Here is a 15,941-nt window from a genome sequence, read left to right on the forward strand (position 1 = left end):
GTGACTTGGACAGGTTAGGTGAGTGGACAAATGCATGGCAGATGCCGTACAATGTGGATAAATGTGAGGTTTTCCATTTTGGGGGCAAAAACATGAAGGCAGAATACTATCTGAATGGCGGTAGATTAGGAAAAGGGGAGGTGCAACGAGACCTGGGTGTCATGGTTCATCAGTCAGTGAAAGTTGGCATGCAGGTAGGTACAGCAGGCGGTGAAGAAGGCAAATGGTATGTTGGCCTTCATAGCAAGAGGATTTGAGTATCGGAGCAGGGAGGTCTTACTGCAGTTGTGCAGGGCCTTAGTGAGGCCTCACCTGGAATATTATGTTCAGTTTTGGTCTCCTAATCTGAAGAAGAACGTTCTTGCTATTGAGGGAGTGCAGCGAAGGTTCACCAGACTGATTCCAGAGATGGCTGGACTATCATATGAGGAGAGACTGGATCAACTGGGCCTTTATTCACTGGAGTTTAGAAGGTTGAAAGGGGATCTCATAGAAACGTATAAAATTCTGACGAGACTGGACAGGTTAGATGCGGGAAGAATGTTCCCGATGTTGGGGAAGACCAGAAGCAGGGGACATAGTTTTAGGATAAGGGGTAGGCCATTTAGGACTGAGATGAGGAGAAACTTCTTCACTCAGAGAGTTGCTAACCTGTGGAATTCCCTGCTGCAGAGAGTTGTTGATGCCAGTACATTGTATATATTCAAGAGGGAGTTAGATATGACTCTTACTGCTAAGGGGATCAAGGGGTATGGAGAGAAAGCAGGAAAGGGGTACTGAGGGAGTGATCAGCCATGATCTTATTGAATGGCGGTGCAGGCTCGAAGGGCCGAATGGCCTGCTCCTGCACCTATTTTCTATGTTCTATGTTTCTATGTAACATACAGACGATGTCATGAATTACTATTTAAACAACTCAGATGATTAGCAGAGGGGTTTCTTTGATTCCATGCATAGATTATTATTCACATAGTAACAAGTTACACTCATACTCAACATTTCAATTGCTAAAAGACACCATATTATCTAGCAGCCTCTTTCGATCCAATCTTGAATCTTCCAACTTTTAACCCTTTTGATATTTCCAGACCGCAGCCGAAGCAAAGCATTCAGAAATGCAGGCTTGCACTCTCATATCTGCCTCAACTCATCTGCTGCTGAAACCTTCATCCATGCCTTTGTTACCTTTAGACTTGACTATTCCAATGTTCTCCTGGCCGGCCTCCCATCTTCCACCCTATGTAAATTTGTGCTCATCCAAAACTCTCGGCCAAATAGGATGCCAAGATTGCGAATGGTGTGATTCAGCCTCAGACTTTGGCCAGGGAGAAGGATGGAGTTGATAGCTAGGGAATGGATGTTGTAATTGGGTCCGAAGACAATGACTTCAGTCTTCCACTATTTAATTGGAGAAAATTTCTGCTGATCCAATACTGGATATCAGACAAGCAATGTGACAAATCAAAAACAGAGGAGGGGTCAAGAGAGGTATACATACCAGACTTCAATCCTTTCCTGTCTTTAGGTACTGCCATGAGCCCTTTACAAAGGGGTGGACTTGAAAAATAAAATATCAGATCTTCTGGGATTCAGGACTCAATCCTGGCTTGGCCCACCAGGTAAAATCCACAACTGCCAGTACACCAGGCCCTACAAACTAGACCTGTGCCAACCATTTATTCTGTCCCAAAGAAGGCTCAGGGCATGGGGACTGGGATGTTTGGAATCTCTGCCCCTGGCTTCATCCCTCTTATATCAATTGCCCGGTACTGGGTAGGTAGAATCACTACCCCCACAAAGCTATCCCAGACCGTTCAGCATTTTGATATGGTTTCTGGTTGTTCCGGTGTACTCTCACCAAAGTTACAGTCATAGTTTGCAGGAATGGATATGGATTTTCAGGTGTTGAAATTAAGGTGTTGAAACTCTGAAAATGAAATGAGAATATCTATTGAAGTGAAGATTGCTTGCTACCAAAGAACTAATTGCATTTCAAATCCTCACATTAATTGGTGCTTTTAATAGACATTAGTTGATATCCTATGGCATTGCTTGTGGTGAGTCAGATAATGTACTGTTTTATTAAGAAGAAATAACTTACATTTATATGGCACCTATCATGATCACAGAATCTGCCAAAGCGCTTTCCAGCCAATGAATTACTTTTGAAGTTTAAATATTGGCCTGGGCACTGGGGAGAATTTCCCTGCTCTTTTATGTCCACTTGAGAGGACAGTTGGGCCTTGATTTAATGTCTCATCCAAAAGACAATACATCCGACATGCAGCACTCACATACTACATCACTGAAGTGTCAGCCTAGATTACGTGCTCAAGTTTTTAAGAGTGGGATTTGAACCCACAACCTGCTGACTCAGAAGCAAGGGTACTTTCACTGAGCCAAACCTGATACCATTGTAATAAAGTAGTATTATGATGGGAGTGTTATAATATGTAATGCCCATTTTATTATTCTGTTGTTAAAATGGTTGCACCTGTTTTGAGAAGTTTTTATTTCTCAAGTTTCCGCTCAAGTTCATTTGCATATTGCCGAATGTAAAAGCTGCCATGAACCACGCAATTGGTTTTAAAATGTAATTTTTTTCACCCAAAAATGTGCTTTAAAAAATATTCCTTTATATATTTAAGAGAGGTTACTTGGAACAGTTTCATTAATACAGCTGAAAAAGGATTTACTACAAAAAATAAGCATTTTTAATTATAGTCAATCCACCTCCTGTGAGTAACCCAATTTTAAATGACTAAGAAAATATACAGAACCATTTATATTGGGGTACAGTAGTCAGTTACTTAGTAATTAAAAAAAAGACATTCAAAAGCTTTTAAAATATACCTGTTAGTACCCAAAAGAATAAGCGTAATTTTTAGAGCCTCCACGAAGGGCCGCAAACGAGCATGATTAGCGGAAACTTTCATTGGTGATTAATTCATGCTTGTGGCACAGCGAGTTTTGTGGGTGGGGCCAGTTTCTGGCACACTGATTTTTAAACTAGCACAAAAGATCAGGGAAACTCGAATTGCGTTGAACTTCATTTGCGCTTAAAGTTCCGTGATCTTTTGTGTAGATTATGTCGATTTTGGGCGAATTGTGCCGATAAAACCAGCACAAACAAGCGGAAACTCTATCCCTGGTTATGTGTAATGTGGCACAGTCCCTTTAAGGCCAGATTGTCTACTTGCTGTAACATCATCATCATCATCATAGGCAGTCCCTCAGAATCGAGGAAGACTTGCTTCCACTCTTAGAATGAGTCCTTAGGTGGGTGAACAATCTAATACGAGAGCCACAGTCCCTGCCACAGGTGGGATAGACAGTCGTTAAGGGTAAGGGAGGGTGGGACAGGTTTGCCGCATGTTCTTTCCGCTGCCTGCACTTGTTTTCTGCATGCTCTCGGCGATGAGATTCGTGGCACTCAGCGCCCTCCCGGATGCACTTCCTCCACTTAGGGCGGTCTTTGGCCAGGTGTCGGTGGGGATGTTGTGCTTTATCAGGGAGGCTTTGAGGCTGTCCTTGTAATGTTTCCTCTGTCCACCTTTGGCGCATTTGCCATGAAGGAGTTCCAAGTAGAGCGCTTGCTTTGGGAGTCTCGTGTCTGGCATGCAGACAATGTGGCCTGCCCAGCAGAGCTGATCAAGTGTGGTCAGTGTTTCAATGCTGGGGATGTTGGCCTGGACGAGGACACTAATGTTGGTGCGTCTGTCCTCCCAGGGGATTTGTAGGATCTTGCGGAGGCGTCGTTGGTGGTATTTCTCCAGCGACTTGCGGTGTCTACTGTACATGGTCCATGTCTCTGAACCATACAGGAGGGCGGGTATTACTATAGCCCTGTAGACCATGAGCTTGGTGGTAGATTTGAGGGCCTGGTCTTCGAACACTCTTTTCCTCAGGCGGCCGAAGGCTGCGCTGGTGCACTGGAGCCAGGATTGAATCTCCTCATCAATGTCTGCTTTTGTTGAGAGGCTCCTGAGGTATGGGAAATGGTCTACATTGTCCAGGGCCGCGCCTTGGATCTTGATGACTGGGGGGCAGTGCTATGCGGCGAGGACTGGTGGAGGACCTTTGTCTTACGGTGGGGTCCATGCTTTCGTACGCCTTAGTAAATATGTTGACTATGACTTGGAGTTCAGCCTCTGAATGTGCGCATACGCAGGCGTTGTCCACGTACTGGAGCTCGACGACAGAGGTTGGGTGGTTTTGGGCCTGGCCTGGAGATGGCGAAGGTTGAACAGGTTCCCAATGGTTCTGTAGTTTAGTTCCACTCCAGCGGGGAGCTTGTTGACTGTGAGTTGGAGCATGGCAACGTGGAAGATTGAGGAAGATTCCTTACTGAAGATGGCCGCCGGGGTGGCAGCTCCCTAGGGAGATCCCCTGCGGCTGTAACAAAACACAGCCTGAAGTCAGAGTTGAGCTGCTGTTTCGTGAGGGCACTTTGCAAATTGGAACCTGCTTGTAAATTTCGAAGCTGGAAATTTAGTAAAATATAAACACATGAAATTACATTTTTTCCCAAAATATTTGTTAAACTTTGAAGTGTGATGGATGCTGTCAGAACTTGGTAGGTAGGTTTGTGGGGATGAATGACACAAATGGGGAATACTGAATTATGTACTTAACTTGTCAGGTAATACTTGGCTCTTAACTAAAGGTGAATATAATCTATTAATTCTATAGCACTTAGTATAAATGCCGGATTTAAACTCAGTGGGAGTAAAATACAAACAGCTTTAATTGTGCTTCTTTTCTGTGTAGTGGAGGCTCAGCACAATGACTGGACAATTGTTGCTAGGATACTAAAATAGAACCTCCCCAGCGCGTTCTGTTCCAGAATTGCCGGTTCCTAAGCAACCGAGATTCCACAAGCAGTGTTTCCAGATTTTCCTTTCGCGGCTCACTCTGCTGTCCATAGCCTGAAAACAAATCCTTTTTTTCTCGTAGTAAAGAAAATAATCTTTCTTTAATGTTGTTGTTTTAATTGGGTCCTTTCCTGATTATCCGGATGCAGAGTTTACATGCGACGGTTTCCAAGCTCAAAGGCAGGTGAACTTGGAGACAGAGCTGCTCTTCAGGCTCGCCTCTGACTTTTACCGCCGCCGGGAGCAATGGCTGATGACGAGAAGGCAGCCGGGGACAAGGTTCATCCTCCCGAGGACACGGCAGGAGAGAAAGAGTTGAATAAACCGCCTTCACCTAAACCTGACAGCGAGATCTCACCTCCGCTCATCTCCATCAGCTACAGTGATGGTAAAGGTGAGTCCACACTAATGACAGTTGATAATGGTGACAGCGATAACGAGATAATGAACTTTACTGTCGTTTCAGCATAAAACTCGCCCAAGACTGGAGCAGCAATAGAAGTGGAATCAGGGAATGAGTTGTGGGTTTGGGTTTGGGTTGAGGCAAAATCGTTCTCGGTGGTAACATGTTCTAAGATTCGTGTGCACAGAGTAACAAAACATTCAGACTTCCTTATGCACGAGAGTAGATCGAAGTTCCAAGTTAAATAACACGGTGGTGATGTTCGGTGTCCGCAGTGGCTCAGTGGGTAGCACTCTTGCCTCTAACTCAAAATGTCGTGGGTTCAAATCCCATTCCAGAGACTGGAACACAGAAATTCAAGATGCGACATCAAATTGAGGTCCGTCTGCTCTCTGGACGTAAAAGATCCTATGGCACAATGAAGAACAGGGGAGTTATTTCCAATGTACTGACCAATATTTATCCTTCATTCAACACCACTTAAAAAAAAATGATCTGGTCATTATCACATTGCTGTTTTGAAGGAACATGCTGTGTGCAAATTGGCTGCACTTCAGATATACTTCAAAGCACTTTGGGAAGTCCTGAGGAAAGGCACTATATAAATGATAGTATTTCTTTGAAATGGTTCAGTATATTTTTAAAGTCATTTTCAGTGATTTTACTTCAGGTTACCGACAGGTGGACCAACCTTATTAACCGACATTATTGAATTCTTTAAAGAAGTAACAGAGTAGGTGAGAGCAATGCAGTGGTTGTGGTATGCATGGACTTACAGATGGCCTTTGATAAGGTGCCACATTAGAGACTCACAGTAAAGGTCAGGGGTCAAGTAACTGAATGGATTGAAAGATGGCTACAAATGAGAAAGCAAAGGGTAGGATTAAAGAAAGATTCTCAAACTGGCAGAGAGTGGGAAGTGGTGTCTCACAGGGATCCATGTCGGGACCATTGTTGTCACCATATAAGTATGATTTACTCTCATAAATTGGAGGTATTGGAAATTTGCAGATGATACTAAATTGGTGTTTTAAGTTAATACTGTGGGGGACTGCACTAAAATATAGAGACACAATTAAAGAGTTCAAATTGAATATAACAAAGTGTGAGGTGGTTCATTTTGGTAGGAATAATTAGCAGGCCACTTATTTATTGGAAGTTAAGAACCTAAATGGGGTTGATGATTATGTTATGTTGGGGCAGAGTAGAAGGAATGTTTAAGACTTTTTGATCCAGTCAATTCACCCTGATTAAAATAAATAATCAGGTTTGGTAATTTTTTTTAAAGATGAGTTCAATAATAACTCACTAATAAAATCCAAACATTAACTCAACATTCTCCACTGACAAAATCTAAATATTAACTAAACATTCCTCCACTTAATCAATTTAATTTCCCTGCATAATTCCTGCTTTGTCACACTTCGCAAATGTAAAATAATTAAAATGAGTGGAAGCACCATTATATACTCAGCTTACCTCACACAGCAACCTTTTTGAAAATCCATGTGTGCCAGTCCCAGGTTAGCCCCTCTAATCCAATCTTCCTCTCCCTAACCTGATTAGTCTTTATTTCTGTACCATTCAGTACAATGGACGAGGAGATCCCCTCTGCTCTGCTATATCCTATCCACAGTTTAGCTTCTGTAAAAGATCCCATGGCACTCTTCAAAAAGAGCAGAGCAGCCTCCCCTGATTAATATTTCTTCCCTAAACCAGCACCACCAAAGCAAATTATCTGGTTGCTGTTTGTGGACCTCTCTGTGTGCAAATTGACTACTGCATTCACCTATATAACAACAATAACTACACTTTAGAAATAATTAATTGTCTGTTGAAGTGCTTTGGAATGTCCTGAGAACATAAAATATATAAGTGAAAGTTATTTTTTCTTTCATATAGACCATAAGAAATAGGAGCTGAGTGAGCCATTTGGCCCTTTGAGCCTGCTCCGCCATTCAATAAGATCATGGCTGATCTTCTACCTCAACTGTACCATCCGGCACTATCCCCATATCCCTTAATTCCGTTAGTTCCCAAGGGTAGGGGTAATTTGAAAAATTCTTCACACAGAGGGTCATTAGAACAAGTGGCTATTGAGACAGAAACTGTAAAATCATTTAAATAGGAATTGGATATTTGAGAAGAAAGAATGCAAAATGATACAAGGAAAGGCAAGGATTAGATGGCATCAGTTGCAGAACTTGCACTGGGCACAGGTGGACAAATCAAATGGTCTTCTTCTGTGCTGTAATTTAGCAGCGATAAATGGGGAATTGGCTGGAATGGTCAGTGGGCTACAGGAACCTTTGGGCAAATTGAGCAGATTCTACTGTGTTCTAACACGGAGGCACAGCAGAGTCGAGTGGTGCGAGATCTACTGTAATTTTACCCATAGGTAGGCGGAGACCTAGAGTACGGTTACTGATATTTACTGGAAACTTGGGGCTGGATGTTCCTCTTCGGCAGTAATCCCATAGGTCCAGGTGTTTAACTTTCAAAAGGGAATTGGATATATACTTATAAGGGAGACATTTGGGGAAGAGTGAGGGAATGGGAATAATTGGATCGATCTTTTAAATAACTGGCACAGACACAATGGGCCAACTTTTGTGCTGTATGATTCTATAATAAGTAGGGTATGGCAGGGGCGGGGGTAAGCCAGATCTGTTCGAGTTACATCCTTTCACCACCACCTTTTCAAGGGCAATTAGGGATGAGCAATACAGGCTGGTCTTGCCAGCGACGCTCACACCCCGTGAATGAATTTAAAAAATACATGCTAAATTACGGTGGAACTGGGTGCTGGCAGAAAATGCACCTGTCCCCAAAGGGATGGAAGTATATAAATGGTAGAATAATGAGGGCCAAAGTTGCAGTCCCATAAATGCTGATGTTTACACTGGAATTGTATCTGAGTCTCATGTGACCGAGGTCACCTTTGTTTCAACCCATCTGATTCCTAGAAGGACTGTTTGGCAGGCCTGCATCACCTCTGCAGGTGGGCAGGGCCTGATCCTTTATCCTGATACCTACACTAGCAGGCATCCATTGGGATCTTGCTGGAAAAGTCACATGAGATTTTATTATGAAAGAGGACATGATCATGAAGGTGGATTCGAGCCATATCACTTGAGCTGGGTCCTGAATCTGGGTGCCCACTGATCAGTAGGATGGCAAACCTGATGGTATCAGTTAGATCCTGTAGGGGATTCTGTCCCTCTTCGCCATTATATTTGAGGCAATTCAATTTGGATTTACACAGTCTGCATGGCTCTCATTATGTAAATGATCTGACCTCGCAATTTACAGTAGGGTCTGAGCCATGTGCTGGTGGGCAGAGGTCCTCTTCCAATTATTTGGTATTTTGGTCTCCTCTCTTTGGACAACTGCAAAACAATGGCTAAAGCCTTATCCTTTATGAATAATTGTTTCTGACCTACCGGTAATTGTCGACAGTGAATAAAATAGACAAATCTACTAGCTTTAGTATAAAAATTGCTTACCACAAGCATAATTTTTACACCCATGTGCCAAAAATAAAAGCAAGATGTACACTTAATGCATAGCTCAGCTTGCACAGCATAAAAAAATCATCCGGCAGTTATCTTTTTGTTTTTATTTCCTCTTCCAGGCCTCTTTCCAATAGTGGATAATCAAAGGGCTGTAGGTAGGGAGGAACTTAATACAATCACTATCATTAATGAAGTAGTACTAGGTAAAATAATGGGACTAAAGGCGGTCAAGTCCCCTGGACCTGATGCCTTACATCCTAGGGTCTTAAGAGAAGTGGCTGCAGAGATAGTGGATGCATTGGTTGTAATCTACCAAAATTACCTGGATTCTGGGGTGGTCCCAGCAGATTGGAAAACCGCAAATATCACACCCCTATTTAAAAAAGGAGGCAGACAAAAAGCAGGAAACTATAGACCAGTTAGCCTAACATCTGACGTTGGGAAAATGCTGGAGTCCATTATTAAGGAAGCAGTAGCGGGACATTTGGAAAAACATGATTCAATCAAGCAGAGTCAGCATGGATTTAAGAAAGGGAAATCACGTTTGACAAATTTGCTGGAGTTCTTTGAGCATGTAATGAACAGGGTGGATAAAGGGGAAGCAGTAGATGTGGTGTATTTGGATTTCCAGAAGGCATTCGATAAGGTGCCACATAAGAGGTTACTGCACAAGATAAAATCTCACAGGATTGGGGATAATTTATTAGCATGGATAGAGAATTGGATAACTAACTGAAAACAGAGAGTCAGGATAAATAGGTCATTTTCCGGTTGGCAAACAGTAACTAGTGGGGTGCTGCAGGGATCGGTGCTGGGTCTTCAACTATTTACAATCCATATTAATGACTTTGATGAAGGGACCGAGTATAATGTAGCCAAGTTTGCTGATGATACAAAGATGGGTGGGAAAGCAAGTTGTGAGGAGGACTCAAAAAATCTGCACAGGGATATAGACAGGCTAAGTGAGTGGGCAAAAATTTGGCAGATGGAGTATAATGTGGGAAAATGTGAGGTTATCAGCTTTAACAGAAATAATAGAAAAGCAAATTATAATTTAAGTGGAGAAAAATTGCAAAGTGCTGCAGTACAGAGGGACCTGGGGGTTCTTGTGCATGAAACACAAAATGTTTAGTATGCAGATACAGCAAGTAATGAGGAAGGCAAATGGAATGTTGGTCTTTATTGCAAGGGGGATAGAGTATAAAAGCAGAGAAGTCCTGCTACAACTGTACAGGGTATTGGTGAGGCCACATCCGGAGTACTGCGTACAGTTTTGGTCTCCTTATTTAAGGAAGGATATACTTGCATTGGAGGCTGTTCAGCAAATGTTTACTCGGTTGATTCCGGAGATGAGGGGGTTATCGTATGAGGAAATGTTGAGTAGGTTGGGCCTATACTCATGGGAGTTCAGAAGAATGAGAGGTGATTTTATCGAAACATGTAATATGAGGGGGCTCGACAAGGTGATGCATAGAGGATATGCATAGGGGAAACTAAAACGAGGGGACATAGGGCCCAAGTTTCCACATGATTTGCGCCTGAATTTTAGGAGCAACTGGTGGAGAACGGACTATCTTAGAAATCGCAATTCTCCACATTTTTTTTCCTGCAGTTCTAGTCAGGTAGAACAGTTCTACTTTGGAACAGAATTTTGTCTTCAAAAGAGGGCGTGTCCGGCCACTGACGCCTGATTTCAAAGTTTCCACAGTGAAAACGTACTCCAAACTAAGTTAGAATGGAGCAAGTGAAGATTTTTGTAGAACTGGAAAAACCTGTTCTACACATTAAAAAATCAGGCGCAGGTTACAAATTAGGCGTCCAGAACGAGGTGGGGGTGGGGGGGGGAAGGGAAGTCATTAAATTCTACAATAAATCCTTATTTATACTTCTACAAATATTATACAAATAAATCCAACCTGAATAAACATTTATAAGCAAAGAAAAGATTAAATAAACCATCTTCCTACCTGTGTGAAAGTGCTTCAGGCACGGAGAATGCTGCAGTCAGCCTGAGGCGCCCGTTCTTCCCGCGGGGGGGGGGGGGGTAGGAGGCGCCCGTTCTTCCCGCGGGGGGGGGGGGGGGGAGGAGGAGGCGCCCGTTCTTTCCCGCGGGGGGGGGGGGGGAGGCGCCGTTCTTCCCGCGGGGGGGAGGGGGGAGAGGAGGCGCCCGTTCTTCCCGCGGGGGGGAGAGGAGGCGCCCGTTCTTTCCCGCGGGGGGGGGGAGGAGGCGCCCGTTCTTCCCGCGGGGGGGCGGGGGGAAGGAGACAGTGAGAAGGCTGCAAGTGCTGATGTGCTGATGGCAATGTGCTTTTATTTTAAAAAATGTTCAAAAATTAAACAGCTACAAAGAACTACAAAAATGGCCAAGTGCCAATGTTTTTTTCACACTGCGCGTGCGCGAACGCTCCAACGCGCAAACGCAGCGTTGCAGGCAGGAAAAAAACTAATTTAAATAGTACCCGGCCCCTCCCACTTACAAAATAGGCGAGAGTGTAGGCTCCGCCCCCCTGGGCGCCGCGCCAGACAGACAAGGAGCTGCAGAACGCTCCAGAATCGCGATTTTTTTTTTTAGGCGCCGTTTTAGGTGCGAAAAACGGGCGCCCAGCTCGGAGGGGCACCCGTTTTTTATCGTGTGGAAACTTGGGCCCATAGTCTTAGAATAAGGGGCCACCCATTTAAAACAGAGATAAGGAGAAATTTATTCTCTCAGAGGGTTGTAAATCTATGGAATTCTTTGCCCCAGAGAGCTGTGGAGGCTGGGTCATTGAATATATTTAAGGCGGAGATAGACAGAATTTTGAGCGATAAGGTAGTAAAGGGTTATGGGGAGCGGGCAGGGAAGTGGAGCTGAGTCCATGATCAGATCAGCCATGATCTTATTGAATGGTGGAGCAGGCTCGAGGGGCCAAATAGCCTACTCCTGCTCCATTTTTTATGTTCTTACATTCTTTTATCTACAGCTATGGACAGTGTTGTTTTAGAAGCATTGCACCATGCCTCGCAAATGTTTGAGGGCATAACTGTAACAGGAGGCAAAGAGCTACTTAGATTCTTTGGAGAAATTGGAAAAGTTCCCTGTTCAAGGCTGTTAAAGAAAGTTAAGGCTTGTGGAATGGAAACTGGTTTGGCGATAGAAAGCAGAAGCTGATGCTAAATGGCAAAAGCTCTTTCTTGGTGACAGTGGCTACTGAAGTTTGGCAGGTGTCTGTTCAGGGTTTCTGTTGGTCATGCTATTCATAATAATATGGAGAAGGGTATTTCCAGTAATGTTACACAAATGCTGATGACTTCAAATTTTGTATGCATGTAAAAGATGGAATGGAGATTGTTAACATTAAAAGGAATATAGACTAATGAAATAAATGGGATAAGGAATGATATTTGGATTTTAATGTGGATAAACATATGGTAAAATACATTATATGAAGCATGAAATTTATGCACATGATGAAGGAGTCCTATTTTAATTAGACCTATGGAAAAGGAAAAGAATTTGGATTTGACTATAGAAAATTCTCAAAGTTTGCAGTTGTTATAATCTGTTATTAATAACAGCTCAAGGGCATTGATTATTTCAAAACAAGCTTTCCTAACCTTGATGAGACAATTTTGGAACACAGTTTGGATTATTTCCAAACGAGATTCAGACATTGAAGAGGATTCAGTGACCAGGATGATTCTGGAACTTTGTGCTTTGACTTACGAACTTTATTGGAGAAATAAGATGAAAGGGGGCATGGTTCAAGTTTTTAAAATGCAAAGGAGCATGGAAATTATAGACTACTTAATATACAGGCTATTTAACTTGGACCATCCAAGCGGATTTTGAGGATAGATGTTCCAAATTAACAAGCCTTATCTGAGACAAGAGTTTAGAGGAATGATTTTTTTCCTTCCCTCGGGAGTAGTGAATATATAAAACCGTCTCCTGGCAAAAGCAGTCTAGAGGAAGAGCTGGATTGGATTAACTCTCACTTGTTCACTGGTGATAGTCTGCTCTATCTCTCCACCATTTCTCTTAACGTTTCAGTTTCTGTGTTGTTAGACTGCTTCCCGACAGCAAGAAAAAGATGTCCCAAAGCTCTTTACAGCCAATGAAGTACTTTTTGTCTAGTCACTATTGTAATGTAGGAAATATGGCAGCCAATTTGCGCACAGAAAGATCCCACTGATGTTGAGTTTGAACAGGGGGCCTTGGTTTAATGTCTCATCTGAAATATGGCACTTCCAATGGTGCAGTGCTCCCTCAGCACTGCATTGAAATGTAGATTTTTGTGCTCAAGTTTCTGGAGTAGGACTTGAACCCACAACCTTCTGACTCAGAGGTGAGAGTGCCACCAACTAAGCCACAGGTGACATGCTTGGATGAGTTACAACTTCCTCAAACTCAACAGTGAGAAGACCAGGAATGTCAGCCTTGATTATATGCTCAAGTCCTGGAGTGGACTTGAATCTATGACCTTCTGTGTTTGAGGCACAAGTGCTACCAAATGTGTCAAGCTGGCATAGCCAATTGGAGCAATTAAGTTGTCTAGTTAAACAAGTATCATTAAGAGAATAACCCCCAGTTTTGAGCTATGTGCCAATACTGCAGGGCTCATTACTGCAGAAACCCGAGAGGTGTATAAAAAGTGCAGGGGTGAAATTAAAAAGGAAATTAGGAAAACAAAGACAGGCCATGAACAAATATTGGCAAGTAAAACAAGGAAAACCCAAAGATGTTTTATAAATACATTAAGAGCAAGAGGATAACTAAAGAAAGAGTAGGGCCAATTAGAGACCATAAAGGTAACTTGTGTGTGGAGGCAGAAGATGTGGATATGGTTCTTAATGAATACTTTGCGTCTGTTTTTACAAAAGGGAGGGAAGATGCAGACATTGCAATCAGGGAAGAGGAGTGTGAAATATTAGATTAAATAAACCTAGTGAGAGGGGAATTATTAATGGTTTAGCATCTTTGAAAGTGGATAAATCCCCAGGCCCAGATGAAATGTATCACAGGCTGTTAATAGAAGCAAGAGAGGAAATAGCAGAGGCTATGACCATCATTTCCCAATCCTCTCTGGCTACAGGTGTGGTGCCGGAGGACTGGAGGACTGCTAATGTTGTACCATTGTTTAAAAAGGGAAAAAAGGATAGGCCAATCAGCCTAACCTCGGTGGTGGGAAAATTATTTGAAAAAATTCTGAGGGACAAGATAAATCTTAATTTAGAAATACATGGATTATTCAAGGACAGTCAGCATGGATTTGTTAAGAGAAGGTAGTGTCTGACTAACTTGATAGAATTTTTTGAGGAGGTAACAAGGAGGGTTGACGAGGGTAATGCATTTGGTGTAGTGTATATGGATTTTCGCAAGGCATTGATAAGGTCCCACATGGCTGACTAGTCACGAAAGTAAAAGTCCATGAAATCTAAGGCAAAGTGGCACGTTGGATTCAAAATTGGCTCGGAGGCAGGAAGCAAAGGGTAATGGTTGATGGATATTTTTGTGACTGGCAGGCTGTTTCCAGTGGGGTTCCGCAGGGCTCAGTGCTGGGTCCCTTGCTTTTTGTGGTATATATCAAAGATTTAGACTTGAATGTAGGTGGTATGATTAAGCAGTTTGCAGATGATACAAAAATAGGCCGTGTGGTTAATGATGAAGAAGAAAGCTGTAGACTGCAGGAAGATATCAGTGGACTGGTCAGGTGGACAGAAAAGTGGCAAGTGGAATTCAATTTGGAGAAGTGTGAGGTAATGCATTTGGGGAGGGCTAACAAGGCAAGGGAATATACAATAAATGGTAGGACACTGAAGTGTAGAGGAACAGAGGGATGTTGGAGTACATGTCCACAGGTCCCTGAAGGTAGCAGGCCAGATAGATAAGGTGGTTCAGAAGGCATAAGGGATACTTGGCCTTTATTAGCTGAGGCATAGAATATAAGAGTAGGGAGGTTATGCTTGAACTGTATAAAACACTAGTTAGGTCACAGCTGGTGTACTGTGTGCAGTTCTGGCCACCACATTACAGGAAAAAATGTGATTGAACTAGAGGGTACGGGGTGATTTATGAGGATGTTGTTTGGACTGTAGAATTTTAGCTATGAGGAAAGATTGGATAGGCTGGGGTTGTTTTCTTTGGAACAGAGGAGGCTGAGGAGAGACTGTATTGAGGTGTATATAATTATAAGGGGCCTAGATAGATTGGATAAAAAGGATCTATTTCCTTTAGCAGAGGGGTCAATTACTAATGGGCATAGATTTAAAGTAATTGGTATGAGGGTTAGAGGGGGTTTGAGGATACATTTTTTTACCCAGAGGGTGGTGGGGGTCTGGAACTTACTGCCTGAAAGGGTGGTAGAGGCAGAATTCCTCATATTCCTCATAGCATTTAAAAAGTACTTTGATATACACTTGAAATGCCATAACCTTTCAGGCTGCGGACCAAGAGCTGGAAAGTGGGATTAGGCTGGAAAAATTCAGTATAGCCCGGTTTGAGGTGGTGACATCGCCTGCTCGCTAACTTTAGTGCCAGGCGATGTTTACCGTCTCCAACCGGGATATTCACTTTTAGCTGTCAACCGTGAAGGTCTATGGAGCATCCTCCTCCATTTTGGATGCCCCAAAAGTTTGTCAATATCCTTCACCTGCTTCACAACAACATGCAGGCTGTAATCCTTACCAATGGATCCATTACAGACCCAATTCACATCCGGACCGGGGTCAAACAGGGCTGCGTCATCGCTCCAACCCTCTTCTCAATCTTCCTCACCGCCATGCTCCACCTCACAGTCAACAAGCTCCCTGCTGGAGTGGAACTAAACCACAGAACCAGTGGGAAGCAGTTTAACCTATGCGGTCTCCAGGCCAGGTCCACGATCACCCCAACCTCTGTCGTTGAGCTGAAGTACGCGGACGACGCCTGCGTCTGCGCACATTCTGAGACTGAACTCCAGGCTATAGTCAATGTATTCACTGAGGCATATGAAAGTATGAGCCTTACGCTTAACATCCGTACGACCAAAGGTCCTCCACCAGCCTGACCCCGCCGCACAGCACTGCCCTCCAATCATCAAAATTCACGGCATGGCCCTCGACAACATATCTCAGGAGCCTCTTATTAACAAAGGCAGACGTTGATGCAGAGAGTCAACATCGCCTCCAGTG

At 43.3% G+C, this 15,941-nt stretch overlaps 1 protein-coding gene across 3 annotated transcripts in view; it reads left to right on the plus strand.

The window, feature by feature from the left end:
* The first annotated feature begins 4,912 nt into the window (after nucleotides 1-4,912).
* Nucleotides 4,913-15,941, plus strand: part of dnah5l (dynein, axonemal, heavy chain 5 like) — a 618,296-nt gene continuing 607,267 nt past the window's right edge. For all 3 annotated transcript variants that reach the window (XM_070881289.1, XM_070881290.1, XM_070881291.1), the window contains exon 1: nucleotides 4,913-5,268. In XM_070881289.1, coding sequence (XP_070737390.1) covers nucleotides 5,121-5,268 — 148 coding nt within the window. In that variant the 5' untranslated portion in view covers nucleotides 4,913-5,120. The remainder of the gene's footprint in view (nucleotides 5,269-15,941) is intronic.

The sequence above is a fragment of the Pristiophorus japonicus genome, chromosome 5 (assembly GCF_044704955.1).
Source record: "Pristiophorus japonicus isolate sPriJap1 chromosome 5, sPriJap1.hap1, whole genome shotgun sequence".
Taxonomy (NCBI): Eukaryota; Metazoa; Chordata; class Chondrichthyes; family Pristiophoridae; genus Pristiophorus; species Pristiophorus japonicus.